This window comes from Pan paniscus, chromosome 19 (assembly GCF_029289425.2).
Source record: "Pan paniscus chromosome 19, NHGRI_mPanPan1-v2.0_pri, whole genome shotgun sequence".
Lineage (NCBI taxonomy): Eukaryota > Metazoa > Chordata > Mammalia > Primates > Hominidae > Pan > Pan paniscus.
The window spans coordinates 18,362,905-18,390,759 of record NC_073268.2 but is presented as its reverse complement, the minus strand read 5'-3'; the positions used below and the strand labels follow the sequence as shown (position 1 = coordinate 18,390,759).

Sequence of the window (27,855 nt, the reverse complement as noted above, 5' to 3'; positions counted from 1 at the left end):
AGATTATCATGAGAGGACTGTTTTTTTTAAATTTACAGGTAATTTCTGAACAGGGAATTAGCACAAAATTTTTTAAAACAGTAAATATTGATATCTACATGAAAGCTGATGTATTTTGGGAATTTTTTAAATCTTTTTTTTTTTTATTTTGTAGGTTGTTATTGTTTTAGCCTGTTGAGAGAGTCTGCAAATAAATTTAATGAGTAGTCTAAAAACTAACTTTTTTTTGATTGCTATATCCTAGCTCTTTTATCTTTGGCTCTCTTCTCCTTATTAGGATGTGAAGTAATTCTCAGGAGAGGAAATGCATCTAGTTTTTACTTGATATCAAGGACTCTAAATCACTGGCTTCAGTTTTATGTAAACTGGAAATGTAAGGAAGTTGGTATTTTGGATGGTATTTTGGCTGGATTCTACTTGATGAGTGTTTGACCCAAGGTGCTCCTTATATCTGGAAAACATTTGGGATTGCTGATAGTTTGGGAAACTAAATTTGTGGTTCTATTTCTTCAAGACACAGATAGTGTCGTTTCCACCTGATACTCATTAAATATCAGTTTGACAAGAAATACATTTTGAAATTATGTTCTTCATTTCCTTCAATGTGGAGTACTAACTGTGTTTCTGTCCTTTAGGCATGTGATTGTGAGGACCTCTCCCAATCACAGGTACACATTTACACTGAAGACACATCCATCAGTGGTTCCAGGGAGCATTGCATTCAGTTTACCTCAGGTAACTCAGATGTTAATTTGTTCTCTTCTGTTTTTGAAAGTCATAGAATATGAATAATCTGTTCATTTTAAGCAAGCATCACCCTGTGACTGTATTGATTCATATTGAAGAAAAATATCTAAGTATTATATAAGGAATTTAAAGATATAGTCTTCTTTTTTTTTTTTTTTTTTTTTTTAAGACAGGGTCTTGTTCTGAGACCCAGGCTGGAGTGCAGTGGCACGATCATGGCTCCTGGTCTCAAGCAATTCTCATACCTCAGTCTCCCGAGTAGCTGAGACTACAGGCTTGTACCACTGTGCCTGACTAATTTTAAAATTTTTTGTAGAGATGGTGTCTTAACTGTGTTGCCCAAGCTGGTCTTTAACTCTTGGGCTCAAGTAATCCTCCCACCTTGGCCTCTCAAAGTGCTGGGATTATAGGGTGTGAGTCATCATGCCCAACCTAAAGACAGATTCTTAATTGCCAGTTTTTGCTATGGCTGCCTTCTTTTGGCTTGATTTTTTTTCCCTAATTTTTAAAGATTTTGCAGTAAAATCAGTCAGCTATCACATAAAGCGTCAAGTTATTTTAATGTTAACTGCCAGGGTAATAGAAAAGATAGAAAACATTTTATTTGTGAAGTTGATATCTAAGAATGGTGATTTTATAATGTGATGGCGTTATACTAAAGAATTTGGAAAGAGTCTCAAATTACAACATAAGTTGCTAGGCTCCCATAACAACTGGATGGGTTGTGATTACAGTTACAACTGTTGATGGATTCTGTGGAATCCAGAGAATTAGATTGCTTAGTGCTGTCCCAGGCACATCATACATAATATAAAGCACCAAGAATACTAGTCTGTATCCTCTTCTCCCTTATCATTTTACTCAGGCTGCTGACTGTCCCCAGTCCTAAGTAATGTAAATGGAATTCCTACCTCCTCCTAGTATGCTAATGAGCATTGGTTGACTTCCCTGAAGGTTTAGAGAAAGAGATCAAACACTCATTTAAGAACTATTAGGCTGGGTGCAATGACTCATGCTGGTAATCCCAGCACTTTGGGAGGCCAAAGCTGGTGGATCACTTGAGTCCAGGAGTTCAAGACCAGTGGGCAACGTGGCGAAACCCCACCTCTACTAAAAATATAAAAATTAGCTGAGTGTGGTGGTGCATGCCTGTAGTCCTAACTTCTTGAGGGGCTGAGGCAGGAGGATCACTTGAGCCCAGGAAGTTGAGGCTGCAGTGAGGCGAGATAGTGCCACTGTACTCTAGCCTAGGTGACAAAGTGAGACCCTGTTTAAAAAAGAAAAAAACAAAAACAAAAACTATTAGATGGGCCAGGTACCTCACGCTTGTAATCCTAGTGCTTTGGGAGGTGGAGGAGGATCGCTTGAGACCAAGAATTCCAGATCAGCATAGCGAGACCCTTGTCCCCCGCACTAGTCTCTACAAAAAAAAAATTTTTTTTTAATTAGCTGGGCATGGTGGCACATGCCTGTAGTCCAGGCTACCTGGGAGGCTGAGGTTGGGAGGATCACTTGAGCCTAGGAAGTCGAGGCTGTAGTGAGCTATGATTGTGCCACCATGCTCCAGCCTTTGCTCCAGAGTGAGATTCTGTCTCTTAAAAAAAAGGGGAAAAAAAGGAACTATTGAAGATCTCTTGAAGCCCTCAAAAATTACAGGAAATTTTCACTTACTATTCCACCTGTCTGTTTGATGCCTCTTCATTATCCAGACCACTTTCACGTTTGTTTCTATAGATTAAAAGTTTGGGATATTCCAGGGTTCTCCAGCTTTTACAGAGTTCCATTTGGGATTCTGATTGTTAGCAATAGCTTGAGGTGTGACAGTTTCTCCTTGTCTCTGTTTTGTAAAAAAAAAAAAAAAAAAAAAATTTCCCCAACATTCACTGTAGGTCAGCCTCTATTCTAGGTACTTTGGCATGTGTTAGCTCATTTAATTCTCCAAACAACCTTATACAATAGCTACTGTTGTTATCCCTAAGGACTGTTTCCCTAAGTCCATTTTCATACTGCTATGAAGAAATTCTGGAGACTGGATAATTTATAAGGAAAAATGAGATTTCATGGACTCACAGTTCCACATGGCTGCAGAGGCCTCACAATCATGGTGGAAGGCGAAGGAGGAGCAAAGTCATGTCTTACATGGCGGCAGACAAGAGAGCGTGTGCAGGGGAACTGCCCTTTATAAAACCATCAGATCTTCTGAGACTTACTCACTATCATGAAAACAGCATGGGAAAACCCACACCCATGATTCAGTTACCTCCCACTGGGTCTCTCCCATAACACATAGGGATTATGGAAACTACAATTTAAGATGAGATTTGGGTGGGGGCAAAGCCAAACCATATCAGCTGTCCTTGGGATTGAAGTACTGAACCTAAATGTGGCTTCCTTGTGACTTAAAGTCTAAGCTTAACGAGCATGGTGCTAAATTTCAGGTTGGCCAGAAGTGGGATGGGATTTTACAGAAGAGGTCTTCTGGGGGAGGTGAAGGGCAGAGTGGAGGGAAACAGGATGTGGTAAGAAAGCCACAAGGGAGAGCACTTGTTGCACATATTCACAGTGCAGTGTCTTCTAAATTACCCGCCACAAAGTCTGCAGTGTTTGGGTGGGCAGGTGAACTACTGATTTTCAACCAAAAATTGTTTTTCTCATTGTTCTTTGGAGTGTTATCAGTAATTACTAATTTTGAATCTATACCAAGCAAACCCCAGATTCCTGCCTAAACACAATCTGGCCTGCCTTCATACTTCTTGCCATTGTAAACAGTAGGGATTTGGGAAAGCCTAAAATCTAGCTGTAAATGTCTAAAAATCTTCTGGCTAGTATACAAAGAGTAGCCATGACCATCTAATGATTTCAGTCCCTGATTGGATTTCAAAATAGATTTTCTGACCAGTTTTAATTTAGTCTTCATGAATCGAATGTCTTCCTTTTTGAGATACTGTAACAAACAGTAAAACTAACTGCAGCAGTACATTTAGAACACTGAAGTGTGATCTGATACAGTGAAGACCTTCTGTAGCATCATATTGTGCAAAGGAACATCCTCCTCAGTGGTGCCAGCTTTACTGCAAAAGGCAAGCTTTGCACGTTTTGAAACAGATGTTCAGATGTAAACTGTAGCACATGCTTTACTTTCCTAGGGTAAGTAACAAAGAACCATTACTGGGTAGCTTAAAACAACAGAGATTTATTCTGTCACCATTGTGGAGGCCGGAAGTCTGAAATCAAGGTGTCAGTAGAGCTATTACCTCTCTGAAGGCTCTAGGGAAAAACCTGTTCTGTGCTTAGCTTCTGGTGTTGCCGGCAATCCTTTGGTGTTCCTTGGCTGTAGCTGCATCATTTCAATTTCTGCCTCTGCTATCACATGATGGCATTCTGTCTGTGTGTCTATGTCTCTTTCTTAGAAGGACACCAGTCATATCGGCTTAGGGTTCACCCTAATTCATTATGACCTCATGTTAACTTGATACATTTGCAGAGATCGTATTTCTAAATAAAGTCACATCCACAGGTGTTGGGGGCTAAGACTTCAACATACTTTGGAGGGGGAGAGCACAGTTCAACCATAGTAGCATACCATGTTTTGATCTTTGAGTGTATTCCTAAAATTCATTAAAATTCCTCTTTTTTTCTTGTCTAATTTTGATGGCTTTGGTTTTAAGTATCTTTTTTTCTCCTTTACAGAGAAAATGGGCTGGGCTTTCTATTGGGCAAGAAATAGAAGGTAGGTATATTTTTTAGCCACCTGATAAAGATTTTCTATGTGATTTTCTCACAGTTATTGAGATCTGTACAATTTTCTATTACTAGTGGTCAGATCTTAAACATTCATTGTATCAGAAGACTGGTTACATCTATGAGAATGGGAAGGAAATAGTTATGGTACCTCTGTTCCTATATCTTTTATGAAGTGTGTGATAAGGTCGTCATAGTTCAAGGCAAGGAAAGCAATTTATGACTTCCAGTTGGGGGGGTGGCGGGGTGGAAAGACTAAGCTGCTAATAGATAATAAGCCAAAGAACTAATAAGCAAAAAGTGGCATTGTGTCAGGCAATGTGGCAAAGTTAGGAAATGGAGTATGAGTCGTCTTTAGTCAGATGATTTTATGTCAACTTCATGGATACAGTAGGGGAAGGAAAGAAAATGCAAGTGTAATTAAACCAGCTTTTCTTCTGCTTGTCTTTAAAACTTAAAAAAAAATTGTATTTATAGAAAGGTTGCAAAAATAATACGAAGAATTTCTGTATACTACCTTTACCCAGCTTTACCAATTGTCATATTTTCTTTATCATTCTGGCTCCCTGTCTTCCTCTCTGGGTCTCTGTCTCTCTCTGTACACACACACACACACACACACACACACACACACACACACACACACATCTTTTATCCTACTCCTCATTTAGGAACCTGACAACTTGTAATTTTTTCTAAGTTAGATGGAATTTAAACATTGGGGTTATTTTATTTTATTTTATTTTTGAGATGGAGTCTCGCTCTGTTGCCAGGCTGGAGTGCAGTGGCGCAATCTCGGCTCACTGAAACCTCTGCCTCCAGGGTTCAAGCGATTCTCCTGCCTCAGCCTTGCAAGTAACTGGGACTACAAGCACTTGCCACCACACCCGGCTAATTTTTGTATTTTTAGTAGAGATGGGGTTTCACCATGTTGGCCAGGCTGGTCTCGATCTCTTGACCTCGTGATCCACCTGCCTTGACCTCCCAGAGTGGTGGGATTACAGATGTGAGCCACCGCGCCCAGCCAACATTGGGGTTATTTTTAGTTAGCTTTTTCTTTGTGGAAGTACGAACACTTGTTAAATTTAATGAGAAAGTGGGATAGTATGTAGCTTAGGTTTCTAATTTTCATAAATTAATTTTTCTAAATATGAGGCTAAGAGTACTTAAAACTTTGAATCTAGATATTTTCTATTGTGACAAGATACAGAAATTCAAGATTATAAATTTTGATGAGTTGAGAAATGTGTTTTGCGGTTTAAGTTATAAAAGCATTCTTCTGCTAACAGAAATGCTTATCTGGATTGTAAAGTCAGATCTTTAAAGAAGTGGCTCAAACAGACTTAATAAGCAAAATTGTAAAACCCAGTGATAGGTGGGACTAAAGTGGAGTAAGCTTGAGGGAAGGTAGGGTTTTGGGTCCCAAGTGATGTGGATGATGTAGCCATAAAGATAGAAAACTGGTTTGGTTTAAGTAGTGATGTAGACCAAGATAGGATAGGAGGTGTGGTTTGAAGGAGTGCTCAAGTATTCTGGAATGGGAGTTCCGTAAGGTGAAACATTTTAGTCAAATCAGTGATTTTAGTCTGAGGGAATCTTCTGGAGGAATCATTTAGTCCGTCTTCTTTCCATCTGGCAATGCCATATTTTAAGTGTTACAGGCTAATGTTTTGACCACTATATATACACCTATTATTGTAAAGTCCAAGTTTATTCAAAGAACTGGATACACTTACTTTTTGCTTATAAAATCTTTATTAGTCTTTTATATTAAATTACTATTAGCCGTAAAATAAGAAAACATTCTCAATCTTCTTTGATCCAGGATGAAATCTTCAGGACTCTTGTCCCTTTGGGACTGACCATGGTGCTGACTGTGGTGCTGCCTGGGATACTGTCCATGGTGCTGCCCATAGCACTTGAAATTGTAACAGTTTGGTCTTTTCTATTTAGGAACATTGGCCTTAAATTAAAATGCATTTGAAAACTACAGTCAGTACATTACTACAGTCAGTAGTAATTATATTTTTATTTATTTATTTTTGAGATGGAATCTCGCTCTGTCGCTGAGGCTGGGGTGCAGTGGCATGATCTCAGCTCACTGCAACCTCCTCCTCCCCAGTTCAAGCAATTCTGCTGCCTCAGCCTACTGAGTAGCTGGGATTAGAGGCATGTGCCACCACACCTGGCTAATTTTTGTATTTTTAGTAGAGAAGGGGTTTTGCCATGTTGGCCAGGCTGGTATCGAACTCCTGACCTCAAATGATCCACCTACCTCAGCCTCCCAAAATGCTGGGATTACAGGCATGAGCCACCACGCCTGGCCAATATTTTAAATATACTTATTCAAATTTCTCAGTATGAAGATGACATGAATATATGTATATACACCCATATATATGCATTATGACATTATGATATTGTTTTGGTGTCTTTAATGCACAAAATGGTATTATACTGTACAAACCTTTCTGCAGTAGACTTTTGTCACTCAATATTATGTTTCCAAGGGCCATCCATCTTTTTTTGAGATGGAGTTTCGCTCTTGTTGCCCAGGCTGGCGTACAGTGGTGTGATCTTGGCTCACTACAACCTCTCCTCCCAGGTTCAAGCAATTCTCCTGCCTCAGCCATCTGAGTAGCTGGGATTACAAGCACTCACCCCCACGCTGGCTAATATTTTCTATTTTTATTAGAGATGGGGTTTCACCATGTTGACCAGGCTGGTCTTGAACTCCTGACCTCTGGTGATCCACCCACCTCAGCCTCCCAAAGCACTGGGATTACAGGTGTGAGCCACCACGCCTGGCCAGGCCGTCCATCTTTAATAAATATACATAAAGTTGGTTTTTGTTTTTTTGTGTTTTTTTTTGTTTGTTTTTGTTTTTTTGACAGGGTCTCACTTGGCTGGAGTGCAGTGGTGCAGTCGTGGCTCACTGCAGCCTCAGTACCTGGCTAATTTTTAAATTTTGTGTAGAGATAGGGTTTCACTGTGTTGCCCAGTCTGGTCTCTAAATCTTGGACTTAAGTGATCTTCCCTCCTTAGCCTCCCAAAGTGCTGGGATTGCAGGTGTGAGCCACCGTGCCTGGCCAAGTTTTAATTTCAATAAAAATTGCTGTAAAGTATTCTACATTATGAATATACTACATTTTATTCATTGTTCTCCTACTGATAAACATTTTTCAATGTTTAAGTACTATAAATAATGCTGCAATGAACCTCCCTGCAGATGTGTTGTTAGACAAATGTTCTAGCATCTTTCTGGGACAGACATCTAGAAATGGAATTGCTGAATCATCATATTCATTTTTACATTAATATTTCAACCTATAAATGTTTTCAAACTACATGAGGGAAACAACTAAGCTCTTTTGCCTATCAAAGTTACTCAGCATATAACCTGTACTTTCTAGGATTTTTTTTTTTTTTTTTTTTGAGACAGAGTTTCACTCTTATTGCCCAGGCTGGAGTGCAATGGTGCGATCTTGGCTCACTGCAGCCTCGCCTCCCAGGTTCAAGCGATTCTCCTGCCTCAGCCTCCTGAGTAGCTGGGATTACAGGCATGCACCACTGCGCCCGGCTAATTTTGTAGTTTTTAGTAGAGACGGGGTTTCTCCACGTTTGTCAGGCTGGTCTCGAACTCCCGACCTCAGGTGATCCGCCCAACTCAGCCTCCCAAAGTGCTGGGATTACAGGCGTGAGCCACCGCGCCTGGCCATTCTAGGAAATGTTAAGAAGGAGCAAGCCATCCAGAATTGGAGACAGGAGAGTATTCTGAAACTTCTGGCCAAAATTTGAACTTATTATTTGATCTTCAGTGAGTTTTATGTTCCTTCCTCAGGCTTTGTTATTTTGCTTTTGAAGTAGTTAAAATATGTATATGTCCCCCTTTAAATACAGAAATCTGATTATACAAACAATTTCATTTAAAGAGTTTACAGAAAATCGGCCGATCGCGGTGGCTCACGCCTGTAATCCCAGCACTTTGGGAGGCCAAGGCAGGCAGATCACTTGAGGTCAGGAGTTCGAGACCAGCCTGGCCAACATAGTGAAATCTTGTCTCTACTAAAAATACAAAAATTCGCTGGGCATGGTGGTGTGCGTCCGTAATCCCAGCTACTTGGGAGACTGAGGCACGAGAATCACTTGAACCCGGGAGGTGGAGGTTGCAGTGAGTTGAGATCATGCCACTGCACTCCAGCCTGGGTGGCAGAGCAAGACTCTGTCTCAAATATAAAATAAGAGTTTACAGAAAATCCTTGTACATAACTCAAGGGTCTAGAATTTAAGAAATAAGTTTAGAACAGAATTTAGAGTGTGAAACGACCATAAAGACTTCTCTAGTTCAGTCTTGATTTATAGATGTGACAAATCAAGGCACAGACAACTTAAATTATTTACTTGGATTCTTCTGATTGCTAGCAGAATCTGTTGAAACACACATACTCAAAGTCCCTTTGAAGAGAACAGCTTTGTTTGTAAACCACTAGAATCTTTGCAACAGACATTTAATACTGCACAGTGACTTCTTTTGTTTACCTCTTGCTATTTGACCTCAGTAACTCACAGAAATGCCGCCTGTTGTTCAAAGCAAGTGTGAAAAAACAGTCTTTTTTTATAACCTGCTTTTGTGGTGAGAACTGTAGAAGCTCACTTACCCAATGTGACTTGGACTGGTAATTAAGTGAAAAGTTGGTTAAAGGCTTTTTCTTGGAGGTGTGGTCCATGGATTGGAGTTCTGTATTATCTTTTGTGCATACACTTTACCCATAATTTCCAGGTGGATTTCTTTGAAATGGCTGGAGAACTTAGACTTTGTAGAGCATCTGAGAGTGCCAAAACCTCTTGGATTTTTGTAGAGTTCACTCCCAACCTTTTCTAATTTTAATGCTTATACCTAGTTAGCAGTATTTTTTTTTTCTAGAAGAAACACTTCATTTAAAAAATTTTCCCAAAGCTTTCAACTTATAGTATCTATTCTAGAATGTCAAAGTCATTGTAATAACAGTTCAACAACCAGGCCTTCAGAAGTTTTTATACTATTTAATTATATTTCATAATTAACTGTAACGAGTGTAACTAGCACAGACAGATACCAGAATGAACTTGGTTGACCCATGATGTGTAGCAACTCCTGTCTACAAGCTCTGAGCGTTAGGCAAACCATAGGCTGATGGGTATATGTTGGAGCGATAAAAGTTGGTCAGCTTTCTGATGACTCAGCTCAGTGGAGGTTGCTTAAGAGAGCTGCTACTGTATCCTTAAGGGGCCATTGGTAAATTTTAGGACAAGTATCTTCAGGGAACCTAAAGGGAAAATAAATGTGTGTGTGTGTGTGTGTGTGTGTGTGTGTGTGTGTGTGTGTGTGTGTGTGAAGCCTTATTGAAGAGTAGCAATAGACTCTTTCTTACTAGGCGTAATCAAGTTGCCCTCCTGGGGAAACTCAAATGCAAAAATCCTCTTGAACTTTTCTGGGTAGCCTACTCTACTCTTTCCTAATAGTACCACTACAGTATACAGCACTGTAAAATTTTTTGCTTTAAAAGTTTGTTTATAAACTGGCATTTATAAGTATACTTTTTGAGCTGATTTAAGAATCAAGTTTTTTTTTTCTAGGGAAATGCTTCTTTGTAATTATCTGTCACTAGCAAAATTTGTTTTAACATATATTTTTCTAAAAATATGATATGTAAACTGTGTTGTAGTTGTACAATTAAAGGTTTTTGGTCGAACAGTTATTACATGATGTAAAATCATGTGTAACACTTTAATATTTAAATTTATTACATTGTAACCTAAAATTCATTTTAAAACTTTTTATGTGGCTTGAACAGGAATTTTCTTACCCAAAGCTTTGTATGTATGCTTTATTGCCTCCTTTGTTATTAGCATGGAGACCATGGGTTTTCTGTTATTGTTGTTTCATTTAAACAGTTCATGAATATATTAAGCACCTGAAAGAAACTGTTAGATGCTGTTAATATGAAGAGGAGTTAAAAACCTCGTCCTTGCCCTTATCTACATGTGTACATGTAGAACTTATTGTAGTTCCCTAGATGTAGCAGGTGCTCAGGAAACATTTTTGTAGTAGTAAAAAAGAAATGTCAAACTCTAACTTGCTCTGGAGCAAATTCCGCTAGGAAACATTGTTTTTCAAGCTTCTTTTTTTTGCCTTGCGTCCTACTTTCTTAGGCCAAAATAATTCATCCACATCCCACCTTAGCTGTTTTTTTGTGTCAAACAAAAATCTTATTTGGAAATAGCATGTTACGCCAACTGTGTTGGGGCATCCCATACTGTATTGCATTAAATGAGGAGAAAGATGCAGAGGCCATGTGGGGAGGATTGTGATCCTGATGAGAGTGGGATGAGGGATAACAACAGAGAGACTGCTGTTCAATATTTCTTTCTTTCTTTTTTTTTGAGACGGAGTCTGGCTCTGTTGCCCTAGGCTGGAGTGCAGTGGCGTGATCTCGGCTCACTGCAAGCTCCGCCTGCCAGGTTCACGCCATTCTCCTGCCTCAGCCTCCCAAGAAGCTGGGACTACAGGCGCCTGCCACCACTCCCGGCTAATTTTTTGTATTTTTAGTAGAGACGGGGTTTCACTGTGTTAGCCAGGATGGTCTCGATCTTCTGACCTCGTGATCCGCCCGCCTCGGCCTCCCAGCGTGCTGGGATTACAGGAGTGAGCCACCGCGCCCGGCCTGCCATTCAATATTTCTAATTAATTCAGATGGGGAAGAAAATCTCTAGTGACTATTATTTTTTAAACCTGTACCTGTGTGTCCCTCCAGTGAAGGCCATTTAAACCCCATTTTTGGTGAAGTAGTTTATGATTCATTTATGTGAAACTTTTAGTTACTAGAAACACTACAGGTATTTTGTACTCCTGTGATTTTTTAAAAAATGCTTCTTTTTTTCCCCTAGTCTCCTTATATACATTTGACAAAGCCAAACAGTGTATTGGCACAATGACCATCGAGATTGATTTCCTGCAGAAAAAAAGCATTGACTCCAACCCTTATGACACCGACAAGATGGCAGCAGAATTTATTCAGCAATTCAACAACCAGGCCTTCTCAGTGGGACAACAGGTAGTTTTTAATTTTCTTTCATTCCTTTAACTTTATAGGTATTCTAATTTCTGCAGTTGTCCAAAATTAATTCCACCTTTTAAAAAGTGAGAGGGGCTTTGCGTATCAACTCGTATATCCAAGGTGAGTGATAAAAGTGAGGGAGATGTATTTACTGAACTTCAAGGAGTCTGTTCAGAAAAATTCTAAAGTAGCTTTTAGATTAAAATGTCATGTATAATTATAGCAGCTTTTCCCTCAGCAAATTTGGGAACCCTGTGGACATACATATCTGAAATTCCTTTTTATATCATAGGACATTTGTTTTGCCTCTGGAATGTCTGTCTCTTTCACTAATATAGTTCTGTAGAAAATGTAGCTCTTGGCCAGACATGGTGGCTCATGCCTGTAATCCCAACACTTTGGGAGACTGAGTTGGGAGGATCGTTTGAGCCCAGGAGCTCAAGATCAGCTTGGGCAACAAAGTGAGACCCTATCTCTACAAAAATTTTTTTAAAAGTAGCTGCGTGTAGTGGTCTCAACTACTCAAGAGGCTGAGGTGGGAGGACGGCTTGAGCCTGGGAGGTTGAGGCTGCAGTGAGCCATGATTGTGCCACGGCACTCCAGCCTGGGTGACAGATCGAGATTGTCTCAAAAAAAAAAAAAGTTCTTATTTTGGTTATGGGCTTATTTGAGAATCTTAAAAAACTGAATTCCTGCTAGATAGGAAAAGGATATAGTACATTATTTTAAAAAGAGTACTAGAATTGGAATGAACCTCAAGAGATTACCTTATGTAACTCCACATATACAAATGAGGAATTTTATTTTTTTATTTTTTAAAATTTTATTTATTTATTCATTTATTTTTTGAGATGGTGTGTTACCCTGTCATCCAGGCTGGAGTGCAGCGGCACCATCTCAGCTCACTGCAACCTCCGCTTTCTGGGTTCAAGTGATTTTCCTGCCTCTGCCTCCCGAGTAGCTGGGATAACAGGCATGGGCCACCACACCCGACTAATTTTGTACTTTTAGTAGAGATGGGGTTTCACCATGTTAATCAGGCTAGTCTCGAACTCATGAGCTCAGGTGATCCATCTGCCTTGACCTCCCAAAGTGCTGAGATTACAGGCATGAGCCACCATGCCCAACCATTTTTTTTTGTATTTTTAGTAGAGATGGGGTTTTGCCATGTTGGCCAGGCTGGTCCTGACCTCAAGTGATCCTCCCACCTCGGCCTCCCAAAGTGCTGGGATTACAGGTATGAGCCATCACGCCTGGCCAAATGAGGAATTTAAGATCTAAAGAAGGTAAATGGTATGCCCATGGCTACACAGCTAAGGGACATAGTTGAGATAAGAATTAATTAAACACATATTTGATAGTACCTAGTGCCTAGTACCAGTCACTGTTTTAGACACTGCAGATCGGCAGTGAACAAAATAGATATGATCCCTACTGTCCTAGAACTTACTTTCTAGTTGAAGAAAACAGAAAATAAGACAGGAATACCATGTACAGTTAGGTCTCTGATGAAAGTAGATCAGGACAATTCACCAGAGAGCTATTGCGGTGCTGTTGTGTATTGGATGACCAAAATTGTGCTCAGATTGCCTAGCTAAACTTGATGGTTTTTACCTTTGCTTTTAGTTTTAGTATCCTAATAGGAAATGTTTAGGAGAATGTTTAATAGAAAATGCTTTGGTGTTTATAATAATTTAAAACTCAGTAGCATGTAGAAGTCAGTAAATCCATGAAAGAGAATCTTTCGTAATTCAGAGAAGAAGTAAATATCTTACTCCAGATCACTGTCCTTACTGTTTCTTCTCATTTGTGGTATCTCGTAGTAGCAGAATGGACAGACAGCCCAACCTGTAATATTTACCATTATACCCCAGCACATAGAAGAAGACCAAACTTTTAGAAGGGACTCAGCAAAGATTTGGTGAATGAGTAATTGAGCATTCAGAAGCTATCTCTGCACTTGTAGGGCAAGCATTTTGTACTAGTGATAGAAAAGCAGGAATTGTAGAGTCACAGACCCAGGGTTGACTCCTGGCGCTCTCATTTACTGTGACTTTGAGCCTTGTTGCATAGCCTGTTTCTGCATCTCAGCTTCCTCACTAGTAAAATGGAGTCGTAGTTTCTGCTTCCAAGAGTGTTTGTGAATATTATATAACTGGCTGTAGTGTTTGAATAAAATACTAAGAAACTTTATTCTTTGTTAGAAATAGTAAATGTGGTACTCTTGAATTACTTTAGGTGGCACTCTGACATTTAAATTAGTTATTTTTTATCCATGTGGAAGAAATTTTAAACATGAGTTTTGCAGTCATTTTGTAAACACTGGTCGTAAGTGCTAATTCCCTTTTCTTCATTGGCTATGAGTAGTTTGTTTGAGGAGCAGATTGGAGAGGAGTATATAAGATAAACTGGTTTTCTGCATTTGAAAAACATTGGTGATGATCTGAGGATCAAACCATTATATTATGAAGTGATTTTTCTCCCCTTACCTCTTTTCTACATAGCTTGTCTTTAGCTTCAATGAAAAGCTTTTTGGCTTACTGGTGAAGGACATTGAAGCCATGGATCCTAGCATCCTGAAGGGAGAGCCTGCGACAGGGAAAAGGCAGAAGGTAGCTTTTATTTCTGATCATCTTTACTAGATCATCTTTATAATGTAATTTGTGCAGATTGATTATAATTTTCCTATCTGTTGCTTAGTGATTTTTTTCATATTGTGTACCCTTTTAAGATAGTAGGGAGAAAAAATTGCTTTCATAGCCATCATTGTTATTAAAATATAGCTTAAAATGTATTTATTTGCAGACCTAATATTAATGTAAAATGTAGACATATATGTACATATAATTTGCTTGAATGCAGATATTTATTGTAAATAAATAATAAGAAACGCATTATTGGAAAGATATAGGCATGGAAATAAGGCATGTAAGAATTGTAGAAGAAAGTTATGAGAAAAGTAAAAGTAGCTCAGATGATAGTCTGGAAGGTTTGCTTTGCCCAGAGAGACCTCATTTCCCCCTCACTTTTGGCCTTGCTTTGAGAAGTCCAGAAGTTTGCTATTAGACTACTAATTATTGTGTTTCTATACAGATTGAAGTAGGACTGGTTGTTGGAAACAGTCAAGTTGCATTTGAAAAAGCAGAAAATTCGTCACTTAATCTTATTGGTAAGATTTACAGTTTTTAGAAGATTTGAAATGAAGTGGGCCTATTTCTATATGTAACTCAACTACAGTGATTTCCAAATGGGGAAAGGAAAGAGGGGCATCTCTCTTGAGAGAGTTTATCACAGAAGCATGGGGTATTTCCTGTTGGTCAGTTTGCTGATGAAAACGTTTAAAACCTTCATCTGGATCAACTTTGTCCAATAGAAATAGAGTGTGAGCCACATGTGTAATTTTTAATTTCCTAGAAATTGCACTAAAATAAGAAACAAATTAATTTTTTAACTTTTAATTTTGAGATAATTTTAGGTTCACAGATTTGCAGAAATAGCTCAGAGAATTTCTGTATGCCCTTTACCAGCTTACCCTGATGTTAATGTCTTATTTGACATTTTCAAAAGTACAATGATAAGAAATGAACATGGTTTCATTTCTGCTAACTAAACTACAGATTTTATTGAGATTTCACCAGTTTTTCCATTGTGTCCTTTTCTGTTCCAAGATCTAATTTAGGATCCCATATTGCATTTAGTTGTTCTGTCTTTTGAGTTTTCTTCAGTCACTGACAGTTCCTCAGACTTTGTCTTTTATGACTTTGAGAACTGGTCAGTTATTTTGTAGAATGCCCCTCACTTGGTTTTGTGTTAAATGAGATAGCATCATCATTTCTTTTAGTGATTAAGTGGTGAATGTGCAGGTCAAGTCTTCCCAGCAGATTCATGGTTCAGTCCTACTCTTGTACTCTAGCCCAATTTTTGTCATATTAAAACAATGCAGCTTATTCTCTGAGAATAGTAACTCACCAGAATAATGTGACATTAACTGGGCATTAATTCTTATTTTTGGTTGATTTAACTATGTTGATGTCTACCCTACTAGAGAGTAGAGGGTTTTCATTGGTTGCACATCATCATGTCCAGGGTCACTTAACAGTCTTTGAGTGCGTGGCCTTTATTTCCTGGTCCACACATTACCATTCCCCCTTATTGTTTTTTGTTAATTATAAAATATTTTATTTATAAAATATGGATAGGCATTCGAAAACGATTCACACACTGTAAAATTTGGTTCTGTTTTCATAGTTTTGTAATTTGCTTTTTTTGCTTAGCATGTTTCAAACATCTTAAATATACACCTATAACATGATTTTTAATGGCTGTATGTCATTTTATGAAGGTAGGATGTATTTTCCTGTTATTGATCTAGTACATTTATGAAGTGATTTCTTTGTATTTTATTTTTGTGTACCTTTTGTTAAGATATCCCAAGGGAGTTGCATAACTTTCATAGGTATTTCTAAGTAATCCATGGGAAAAAAATTGTGTAGTTAATTGGCATTCAGTAAATTTTGCCCTCAAGAGGGCAGTAGAGTGTAAGAAAAAAATATTTTTCATCGCTTTCCAAAGGAAATCTTAAGGCCTCAAAACTCTAACCATAAAATTATCATCTAGTATAAACTTTTAAAAAGCGTTACTTTATTTTTAATTGACAAATAATAACTGTATATATTTATAGGGTACAATTTGATATTTTAATACATGTATACATTGTAGAATGATCAAATCAGGCTAATTAACATATCACCTCAAATATTTAGCATTTCTTAGGATAAACTTTTTTTAATGTGACATTTTCTTCCCTGGTTTTATAAAAACCATATTATTACTTTATTTTTTGTTTATAATAGAGCATACTAAGGTACTTAATTTATTCTGTTTGAAATAGTAAATGTGGTTCTCTTGAGTTACTTTAGGTGGCACTCTGACATTTAAGTTAGATAATTTTTGTCCTCGTGAGAATTTTTAAACATGAGTTTTGTAATCATTGAAGTCTTTAGGATGATTTCAGACTTTTGTGTCCAAGTGAAGAGAAAGCAAAGAAGACATCAAACTTGTTCAGTATATTTCCTTAGGCTGAGGGGTTATATGCCCAATTACCTGTATAAGCTTAATCTGGATAAATATATGTATTTTAAAATAAACTTGCGTTAGGAGACTTCAGTGACTGCGAGATTTCAGTTGCATTTCTGCCAGCTAGTGTTGTCTTCATCAGATATGGCATTTCTTCTGATCAACCAAGTTAGTTAATGTAGTTAGATTGAAGGTTAATAAAACTAAGTTTTATGGACTGATACAAATAGACTACAGCATAAGTTTAGCTAGTCATTTTGACAGTGTGTTACCATATATGGAGATCAGACAAAGTAGATAGCATAGCAAAACTTACCCTTCTGACTGTAAAATCAGCTAAGATTATATTGTTCGTTTTGTATATGTAAGGGTAGCTTTTCTTTATTCATTTAGGATGCTCAGGGAGTTCTGTCTGTCTTTTTAGACTTAGTGATAAAGTCCTTGTTTCACATTTGATAATATTCGTTTGACATAGGCAAAGCTAAAACCAAGGAAAATCGCCAATCAATTATCAATCCTGACTGGAACTTTGAAAAAATGGGAATAGGAGGTCTAGACAAGGAATTTTCAGATATTTTCCGACGAGCATTTGCTTCCCGAGTATTTCCTCCAGAGATTGTGGAGCAGATGGGTAAGTTTAAAAAGGAAAATGTTATAAAATCTTGTGTTGTTAAAAAAATTAATGCAATGAAGAATCTCTTTTCAATAGTTTTGAAATTATTTTTCAGACCCATTATTTTTGTCTTTTTCTTTAAAAATGAACAGATAAGTTTTCTGAAAAACTTTTATAATACCAGAACTTTTAAAATTACATTTTAATTTTATGGGGAAATCATAGAAATAAGACTTGTGGTGGCTCCATTTTGTTTATTTATTTATTGAAGAATGCTTTTCTATGGGGCATATTTAGAAACTTCCCCTGACAGTAATAATACTAGTAGTGACTCCATTTTATTTATTTATTTGTGTAAGAATGTTTTTCTATAGGGCATATTTAGAAAGTTCACCTGACTCTAAAGATCACTATGGGTCAGATGTACCCTGCTGAATAATAACTATCTATTAGGCTGTGTGCATTGTTCTGACATTAGCTGCCGTTCCTTTTTATTGTACTGTTGCATTACCCAGTTAGTACATCTTCATACCTAATAAATGGGTACTTGCATATTTTTAAATTAAATAAGTTTGATCCAAAAAGACAAATGCAGGATATACATTGAAGTTTCTATATTGCATACAAAGAAGTGCACTATTCGTTTACCACTTTCTTCTTGAAGGTTTATTTAATTTATCTGTGTGAAGTGACTTTATTTGCCCAGTGGAAATGCTGTCATGACTGTTTTCATGTCCATATCATTCGTTGGATTGGAATGTGAGCAACAGAATATCTGAGAAAGGAATGTATAACATAACAGCTTCTGGCAGACTATTAGTGTAAAAACAGCATCCAAAAAAAATGGAAGGAATATGAATATATTACTCCCCTCATCCCCATCATTCTTTATCTTTAAATTGCTACTGGAAGATAAAAGTATATTTATTATAGTGGGGATAAGAACTGCTTTCTAGGCACTAAGTGTTTGGATTGTATTAGCCTTCTATTGTTGGTAGCCTTTCTGCCTGGGCGCTCACTCTGATAAATTACAGGCACGGCACACACCTGTTCACTGAGTAAAGGTCGAGTTTGGAATTGGATTAAGAGAAAATGACAGAGACCCTCATCACCTGAGTTTTATACACCTTGAAATGGCAATAGCATACTTTTTATCTCAAAGATACAAAGGCCACGTCCATTAAAAGCAGAATTTTAATTGGGAAAATATTTTAAAATGTGGTAGTTCACTATCTTGGTAATGTGTATTTTCGATCAAGACATGAAAATATTGTTTAAGTGTATTTTGGGTAAAAGCAGGGATAAAAAGATGATTCCAAATGTTCTAAGTTATTCTTGTGGAATGTTTTTACTGGTTTTCAGAACTGAGATCTAGTGCAGGAAGAGTCTAATGATTCTGTTTCTTTGAACATTTATACTGTTTAGCCAAAAAGTAGAAAAATAACTGCATTGGTAGTAAGCCGTCTCTTTTAATTATAAATGTTTTCTCACTGTTTGGAAGCTATTGAAGATAACAGTTATTCAGATACTAGTTTGCTATTTGTGCATTATCTAGATCCTGCACTTGAAGCTACGTGCAACGTCAGTATGCGTTGGGTAGATAATGCGTAAAGGAGTTGGACTCACATTGGTCAGTTTGTGACCTTGCCAGCTGTTGGAGAGTTTTAAATTAAATCAGAACAGATTTGGAATTTGTTAGTGAATTTCATCTGTTTCTGATATCCGTATTGAAATGAGCTGAATTACAGTAGTGTGCTTTTTGTTGTTTTTGATGTGTTTTTTGACTAAGCACTATGGATTTGAATTTTGTGAGTGCCACTGTCCAGAACCTTTTTTATGGATTTATTTTTCTAATATTTTTACACTAATTTAATTAGACAAAAAATGAATTCTATCCTTTTGGAAAAGTTTTTTTTTTTTCTCTTTATGGCTTTTTGCCATCAGGAAGCATTTGTTACCAATTTCATTGAAAAGACAAACTAGTATAAAGCTGTCCTGGCTTTTGAGCTGAATTGAAAAACTTATTTTCTTTATTCTGGATGAAGTTTCTGGGTATCTAAAAAAAAGTAAAGCTTCTTTTTTTTTTTTTAATGGTTAAATGGCTGAGAAATAATTCTTTTGTAATGCATGTATAATTCCCTGTCTTCCAATAGAGGCTTCTTTTTTCCTTTGAATTTTGGGGGAATTATATAGTAAAATCCTTTCTTGCACTCCAATTACAGTGTGGTTATAAAGTTCTCCTTAGGCTTTGGTAAAGGTATATAAATAAAAATGGTTATATTTTGACAGAATATAAATAAAATTATACAAATTATTTTTATGCATATTCTGTGTTGTTGTTTTTTTTTGACATGTCAGGTGGGAACAAAATGGATTTTTTTCCCCCACTCTTTGTTAACTAAATAGACAGATCTATATGGTTTGGGGATTCAGCTGGACACTGAGTATGACTGGTTAAATCAGTTCTAATTTTTAAAAAAGATTAGAAAAGAATAATTTATGTAGGTTATGGGGCTTTTTTGTTTTAAGCAGAAAACTTTACTTTTGGCTTGAGACCAAATTACTGTCTTTACCATGGAGTCTAAAGTGATGTCTACTTCGTAAACAGGAATCTTAACTAAGTGGATTTTTTGCCTATATATCAATTTTCAAATTTACAAAGTGATAAATTTAGAATATTCTTCTCTTCTGTCATTATGTTCATCAGACTGATAATTATGCTTCTAGGTAACAGAGTTCTTTCTTTTTGTCTATAAAACTTCATGTTGCCTTTTCAAAATTGAAAAATATAGTTTAGCTACGAACAGAATGTTGCTGATGAGATATAGGAGGACTAAAGGACTTAACGAGAGGCACACAATTATGCAGTAAAATTAGGGAACCAATGAGGTAATATACATGAAAATAACTGTCATGGAGTTTCCAATCTGTTAGTTTCTCTCTTGAAGGTCTTTCAAATAGGTAGTGTATACCTTAGGCCGGGTGCGGTGGCTCACTCCTGTAATCCCAGCACTTAGGGAAGCCGAGGTGGGCGGATCATGAGGTCAGGAGATCGAGACCATCCTGGCTAACACGGTGAAACCCTGTCTCTACTAAAAACAGAAAAAATCAGCTGGGCGTGGTCGCGGGCGCTTGTAGTCCGGGCTCCTCGGGAGGCTGAGGCAGGAGGATGTGTGAACCCGGGAGGCGGAGCTTGCAGTGAGCCGAGATCGCACCACTGCACTCCAGCCTGGGCGACAGAGCGAGACTCCATCTCAAAAAAAAAAAAAAAAAAAAAAAAGAAGATAATGTATGCCTTTCTGCTTTTGTACTTTTGTTATATTTTTGTAGAATTAAAATCAAGGAAACCCTTAAAGGAGAAAGGAAGTCACATAAAGCTCTCTAGACTGAGGGATAAAGGAAAAGGGATTATTTAGGGGAATATCAATTTAGACTTTTGTTTTTGTTATTGTTTTAATCAGAGTAACTGTTGAGTTTTCCCCTTGTCTGAAGCAGTTGAGCTCACCCAAACCCAAGTGGGGCAGCCCTTCCTTGGAAGTATATGAGAGCAACGAGCGAAGAAAACTAAACCTATACCTTGCACTTAGTAAATACCAAATAGATATTTAGTTAGAATGCCTTCCAACCCCCCACAAAACAGATTTTTAATTAAGAATTACCTTAAATCCATGATTTTATGGGCTAATAGAAGCCACATTTGAGTCCCAGGGTAGAAATGTGAACATCAAAGCTGGTATCTGGAAGTGTGGGTGAATAAATTCAACAGCTGATTGCTGTCTTTCAGCATATTCAGGTGTTAACTGAATAGATACTGAATACTTGTGTTCGGACATTTACCACACTTATTCCCCTGTATGCAGTTTTGTGGACAGTGTTCAGGATAAATAAATGATTGATTACCTCAGTTCTCACTGTAGCTATTTTGTTAGCAAAGATAGCGTTTCTGCCAAGAAACTTCATTTTTTCAGCATCCCTGGCAATTCTCTCTAAATTATAAATGTCAAAGCAAAAAAACACATTGTTTTCAATGAACAGTGGAATAATTGTTAAAGAATTAGTCAGCGTCTCTTAATGTAATCCTGGGAATAGGTTCACATCTACCCAAGGAAAGATCTAGAAGGAAAAGGATGTAAAGAGGGAAGACCTCAGCCTCACACTATCTTTCAGTGGATCTGTGGGGTGTAGATGTTCAGGCCACCTAGTGGGGAGGAAAGCCGCTTGTTATGGTCTTGTGCCCCCATTCTTTGAAACTGACACTGTGTTCTTTTTGGTCTCCTTTCCCCAGTGTCTCCCTCTGTAAGCCCATTTTCAATCGTATTTTTAAGGTTTCTTTTGAAATTCAAGAGGAAAGCAACTCTTTTCTGATATCATAAGTGAAATTGTAGTTACTCTATGAAACAGAACTGCTGAGAAGATAAGGGAACCTTTCAATCACACAGACATCTTTCACATGCTAAAAACAGTGCAAATAAAACATAGTGGAAGAAAGGGCACTAAGGTTTTGTGCATGCCATATTTTGGAGAGAGGGAGTTCTTGCTAAGATTAACATAAACACTGACACTCTTAAAATGCATTTTCACACCCCCACTCATGAGGAGCGATTGCATTTTAAATGGGGGTTAAGACATCCAGGCGAACTCCAGGGCTCTGTAAAAGGAACCCTAAGGCTAAAGAGCTTATCTGAAATTTGAAAAAAAGAAAAAAAAATGAAGCCTTCTGACATTCATCTTTTTTTCTTGTATTAGTCATAACTTGCTTTTCAGCTATATTTTAGGTTTTGAATGCCAACCTGACATCTGTTCAAGTCTGCCTGTAATTTATTAGCAGAGGAAAAGACAGCAGTTGCTCACTAGTTAGAGATGCAAAATTTCTCCCTTCCTGTTCTCCACTAAGTACTTATAGATGATACCTGGATACGAAGAATGTAATAATTTACTGAAAACTTCAGGTCAGGAAATTTATAAAGATTTTTTTTTAATTAGAAGAATAAAATGGCTTAAGACCGTGTGATTTCAAAAATCTCTAGATCAGGATTTAGAGACAAAACATAGACCCTAAAAAATACTTTAGATAACTTTCTATAAATTGTAATTTTTTTAACCTTGAATTAATTTTTCCATTGCTTTTAAATTTTTAAGTTAAATGTATATTTGAACAGTAGTTGTGCTTATATCTGAAAGTCAAACTGTATGTAAATTCACCTGGCATTTTGCATTTATAGACAGACTTTAAGAAACAAATCTTTTGGAGAGGTAGTGCTGTCTACAGAGTCACCAAATGGATTAGATTTCCTGGCAACTACAGTTGAGTTACTTACAGATCAACAGTTGGGTCACTACAAAGTTGAGATCTAAGTGTTAACCTGAGTGCCCACCAGTAAGAAACCGGTTAGAGGCAATCTTAAAATGATATAGCTCCAAATGTAGAGACATGTTTGTGTTAATAAAAAATATATAAAAGCAAATGCATTCTAAAAATCTCTAAGGACATACATTAAATTGAAAAAGGGTTTATGGCTGAATGTGGTGGCTCACACCTGTAATCCTAGCACTTTGGGAGGCTGAGATGGGAGGATCACTTGAGCTCAGGAGTTCAAGACCAGTCTGGGCAGCATAGTGAGACCTTGTCTCATTTATTTATTTTTTTAATTTAAAAATTTAATTTAAAAATTAAAAAAAGTGTTTACTTCCATGGAAGGGAAGCTAAGATGGGGAATAAAGGGAAAGTTTTGTTCTTTTACTCAATTTTACCTTTATGTCTGAATGTTTTATTGTATTTCTAATGTGTGATTTTAAAAGCCAACAGACAAAGATAATATCACAGTATGTTTCTTGGGGTGACTCTACCATCAGCACGGAAAGTCAGCAGGAAACAGGTACATCCTTCCGCCTTCATGAAGTTTTTTGTGGAGGAGGAGAGTGCAGGGTAAAAGGCCTGGATTCCAAGGGCTTTGCTGGCAGCCCCTTAGAGGGTAGACAGAACACCTATCCTATTTGGTCAAGAAGAGAAAAAGTTTCTCCATATATAACAAACTGCTTTCCCCCAGAATGTTCTGCATTATAGTAATGGTGTAAGTAGTCTGCCCTTCAAACATGAGAACATTTGCATCCAAGCCTTTAGGCAGCCAAGGCAGCATTAAAGAAGAAAGAGTGGGAGCAGAGCGAGCTGAGGGAGAGCAGAGCTTCTGACATTTGAGGAACTGGGCGTGAATTTGTTTTTAGTCTTCAAAAACCATTCTCTTGAGGAATCGAATTCCCATGACTCCTGAAGTGAAACGGTTGGTGTTTTCTCCTGCGTTACTCCCATACGTAAGTTGGCGATTATAATGAGGGTGGTGGCTAATACTTATATAATGCCAGACGCTGTTCTGTGTGCTTTATTATTGTGTTTATTAATCCTCACAACAACCTTCAGAAGTAGACACTGTATTGTCTCCATATTATGGAGCAGGAATCTCTGTCTCAAAAAGGTGAAGTAATGGGTCCAAGACACACAGCTAGTAAGTAGTAGAGTCAGATTTGAACCCAGGCAGTCGAGCCCCAGATTTCATTTCCTTAACCATTACATGTTATTCTCCCATGAAAGCCCATCGTGTAAAACCATTTTAATGGGCTTTCTAGCTTCACTTTTTTGGGGACCTTTGAAGCAATCATTGAGGCAGCCTTTGTTCTAGCCAAGGGCCAACCATGGCACCATTGAGATTTTGAGCTGGATAATTATTTGGTCTGGGGACTGGGTGTCCTTTGCATTGTAAATAACTAACTTTTCTAGTAATCTGATGTGTTCAAATTGTCATGAGCTCAAGAGACATGAAGATTTGGTGGTAGGCTGTAATACCTAATGCCACTTTTTTCATGTGTTTTTTGCCACGTGTTGTAGCAGAATACAGGAAGGAAGGAACTGGTATGGGTGTGTCAGAGAAGCTGTCTTAAACTGTCAACCTGGAGAGGGAACATAAATGTTAAAATTAAATAATCATTAAAAAATTAAGCAACGTAACAAGTGATATCAAAGGCCAGTATTTGATTAAGTGCCAGATGAGCAGTACAATTGATAAGCCCTACAGGAACTGAAAGGGAATCACATCGAGAAGACTTCATAGAAGAGGCAGAGCTTGCGTAAGGCCTTAAATGCTGAGCGGTTTTGGATAGGAGGAGGGAAGGGGATAGTTGTCCATATCCTGGGAAGAGTGACAGACTAAACACGGTATAGACTTCATGACTTAGACCAGTCTAACAGAGCTGTTGTTTGGAAGAAACAGGAAATAGGATTAAAAAGTTAGTTTTGGGTTGGGTTGTGGAAATCTGTGAGGAGATGTGGACTCTTTTTAAAGTACTGTCCCTGTTTAAGCTTCCAGACAGACTCAGAACCTTCCAGACAGACTCAGGTGCTTCTCCTGTGTTTCCCTGCACCTTGTATATACTTAGAATCCAGCTGTGTTCTTAAAGTAATTATTCATTTGCATTACACTCCTAAGGCAGAATTTCTTAACCTTGGCACTATTGACATTTTAGGCTGGATAATTCTTAGTTGTAGGGCGCCTGACCTGTGCATCATAGGATGTTAAGCGCCATCCCTGGCCTCTACTTGATGTCAGTACTTCCCTTCCTCACCACTCCGAGCCCCAGTGACGATTAAAAGAAATGTGATGATACTGTCCTGTGTTGAGAACCATTGCTCAAAGGCCTTTGAAGGCACAACTGTAATGTCTTCTTATCCATGTATTATCAACATCAGGGGTATTGGGATGTAGGTTGCAGGTCATTGTTGGACCATGAACCACTGTTACCAGTCCACAATAAGACAAATATTGGAAATTAAGAATAAGTAATTACAAATGTTTATAGCAATTTGACATTATCACAATTTTTTTAAAATTATATTTTACAAAAATGTTGGTCTGCAATGGATTGGAAATTTAAAAGGAAAAAAAATACAGCTGGACCTTAGCATACATAGTTTGAGAAGCACTGGCCTATGTAAATATTTGCAAAATGAATGAAATTTTTTGAACAGATGCCTTAAAGAAAAGGTGAGGCGAATAGTCTTAGAGACCAGTAGACTATTGCTGTCCAGTGTGTGGTACTTAGAATCTGGATTGGGGTGAAGGCAACAGGAATGGAATGGGAAGAAAATACATGAAAAAATTGCAGACATGAAACTGGCAGAATTTGGCAATAGTTATTGTGGGTGACAGAATTGGAGGTGAGACTCAGGTCTTGTGAGAAAATGTTGGAAATGAGAAACTCAGGAGAACATAGTTTTGGAAAAGTAGAGAATATCATTGCACATATTTTCAATATCGTGAAAGGAAACTGGAAGCTGAACTGAAGAGAGGAAGAATTACTGGCATTTCAATTTATTGTAGCCTAGCTTCAATCAGTCTGCACATGTTTAGGAAACACACTGTTGACTACTTTTGCTTGAAATACCCTCTTTACTTGGCTTTTCTCACTCCAAGCATTTCTGGTTTTCCTTTTACCTCTCTGGCTGTCTCTTTTCAACCTCTTTTGTGTCCCTTAAAATGTTGGGGTTCCTCAGGAGTCTGTCTTTGACCTATTATTTTTCTCTAATTATTCTCCTCCAAATTAATCACATCTGTTTCATAGCTTCAATTAGTATCTTTATGCTGCTAACTCTCAAATATGCATATGCCACCTCGGTCTCAGTTTAGAACTCTGGATTTGTACCAGCATAATGTGTTGGGTATTTCATGATCACATAGTAAGCTTGAAATTAAACACATTCAGTTGCCCCCTCAGTCCTCTCTAAACATGCATCTATATCTGTGTTTTCTATCTCTGGCAATACTCTAGCCAAAAATCTGGACACCTTTAACTCCTCTCTTTCCCTCACCTCCCACTTCCAGTAAGTCGCAGAATAGACCGTCAATTCTGCAATCTCCTCAATCTCTCTGAAATCCCTCCAGTTCTCTCTACCTCGCCCTGCCACTCTTCCTTCAGGACACCATTATCTCTTGCCTGAATTGCTCCATAAGCCCTCAGCCTTGCCCTTCTCTAATCCATTCTCCACACTGTAACTGGAGTGATTTTTATAAAAAGGCAAGTCTGATCCTGTCACTGCACTGGTTCAAACTCTTTAGCAGCCCGCCTTAACTCCTTACATGGTTTACAAGCCCTGTGTGATCTGGCCCCTGCTAAACTTTCTTGCTTCGCCTCTCAGCCCGTGCCCCTCCCCCATACTCTGGGTTCCAGCCAGCCTGTGCTATTTTCAGTTCCTCTAATTTGCCATGCTACTTTCTCTTACCTCTATATCCTAGGGTTATTTTTTTTTGCTTTTTTTTCTTAACCATCTTTTCATCCAATTCCTGTTCACTCTTCAGGCCAAAGCTTTGAACTCACTGTTTCTAGAATGAGTAGGCTTTAATGTTCCTCATGTGTGTTCTAATAGCTCCATGTTATTTTATGCATTATTACATTGTATTATAATTGCTTATTACATGTCTGTATTCCAAGTCCTCTCTCCATGTCCCTGCCCTCACAAACATAGTATACCTTCAGTAAGGAATAGGCCTTGTTTATTTTGGTCACTGTCGTATTCTCTCCTCCCAGCATGGTGTCTGGCTTATAAGTTTTCAGGAAATAAATAAATGCCAGGAACTTGATTAATCTTGATTAATTAAATAGAACACTTAGACAGTTTGATCCAAGCCCTGCCCTCATGATACTTACAGTCTGTGTGGGAGTAACACTGTATTTGCACATCCCAAAGCAGTACTGTGTAAAACATAAGGCGCATTGTGAACCAGATTAGCAAAGTAGGCCACATGGAGAAGCAGCAGATGCATTTAAAGAGCAAGACTGAGCCATATCTTTAAAAGTCAAAGCAGATATGATGTTTATAATTCATTACTAAATCCATGTAGATCCTCTTAGATTCTGAATTTAGGAAAGACCTCTTGGATTGGCCCTGAATGGCACTAGGCTCCAGAAATAAGAAAAGGAAGAGTATTTTCTTGGGTACTTGTGAGCTACCATTTGCTTCATTGGGAACTGCCATTCTTATGTAAGGGCACTATAACAAGAGTGTTCACATTTAAGGGCATCAGGTCAATATTGCATCTGTGTGAGTTTGTGTGCATGTGAATGCACACATGTATTTTCTATTTTTAAATAGAAACACATTATAAAAATAATGCATCCTCATAAAACAGCACAGATAGAGTAAAAAGTGAAATCTCCCTTCATTCTACCCACTCCAGTTTTACTCCCTCTCTTAGAGGTAGTCACTGTAAAGAGATTGGTATGAATTTTTCAAACCCTTTCCTAAGTATTTATACAATAATATATAATCAATCCATTCATTCATTTATTGAGACAGGGTCTTGCTGTGTTGCCCAGGCTGGAGTGCAGTGGTGCAATCATACTCCGTTGCAGCCTCGCACTCCTGGGCTCAAGCAGTCCTCCCACCTCCACCTGCCAAGTAGCTGGGACTACACCCAGCTAATTTGTGTGTGTGTGTGTGTGTGTGTGTGTGTGTGTGTGTGTGTGTGTGTGTAGAATTGGAGTCTCACTATGTTGCTCAGGCTGGTCTCAGACTCCTGGCCTCAAGCAATCCTC

At 37.9% G+C, this 27,855-nt stretch overlaps 1 protein-coding gene across 2 annotated transcripts in view; it reads left to right on the top strand.

Annotated features, from left to right (window-relative positions):
* The window catches only part of NSF (N-ethylmaleimide sensitive factor, vesicle fusing ATPase), a 166,437-nt gene that overhangs the window by 35,339 nt on the left and 103,243 nt on the right, over nt 1-27,855 (top strand). For both annotated transcript variants that reach the window (XM_034941591.3, XM_055101434.3), the window contains exons 3-8: nt 636-735; nt 4,438-4,477; nt 11,416-11,582; nt 14,090-14,197; nt 14,679-14,754; nt 17,137-17,292. In XM_034941591.3, the coding sequence (XP_034797482.1) occupies nt 636-735; nt 4,438-4,477; nt 11,416-11,582; nt 14,090-14,197; nt 14,679-14,754; nt 17,137-17,292 (647 nt within the window). The remainder of the gene's footprint in view (nt 1-635; nt 736-4,437; nt 4,478-11,415; nt 11,583-14,089; nt 14,198-14,678; nt 14,755-17,136; nt 17,293-27,855) is intronic.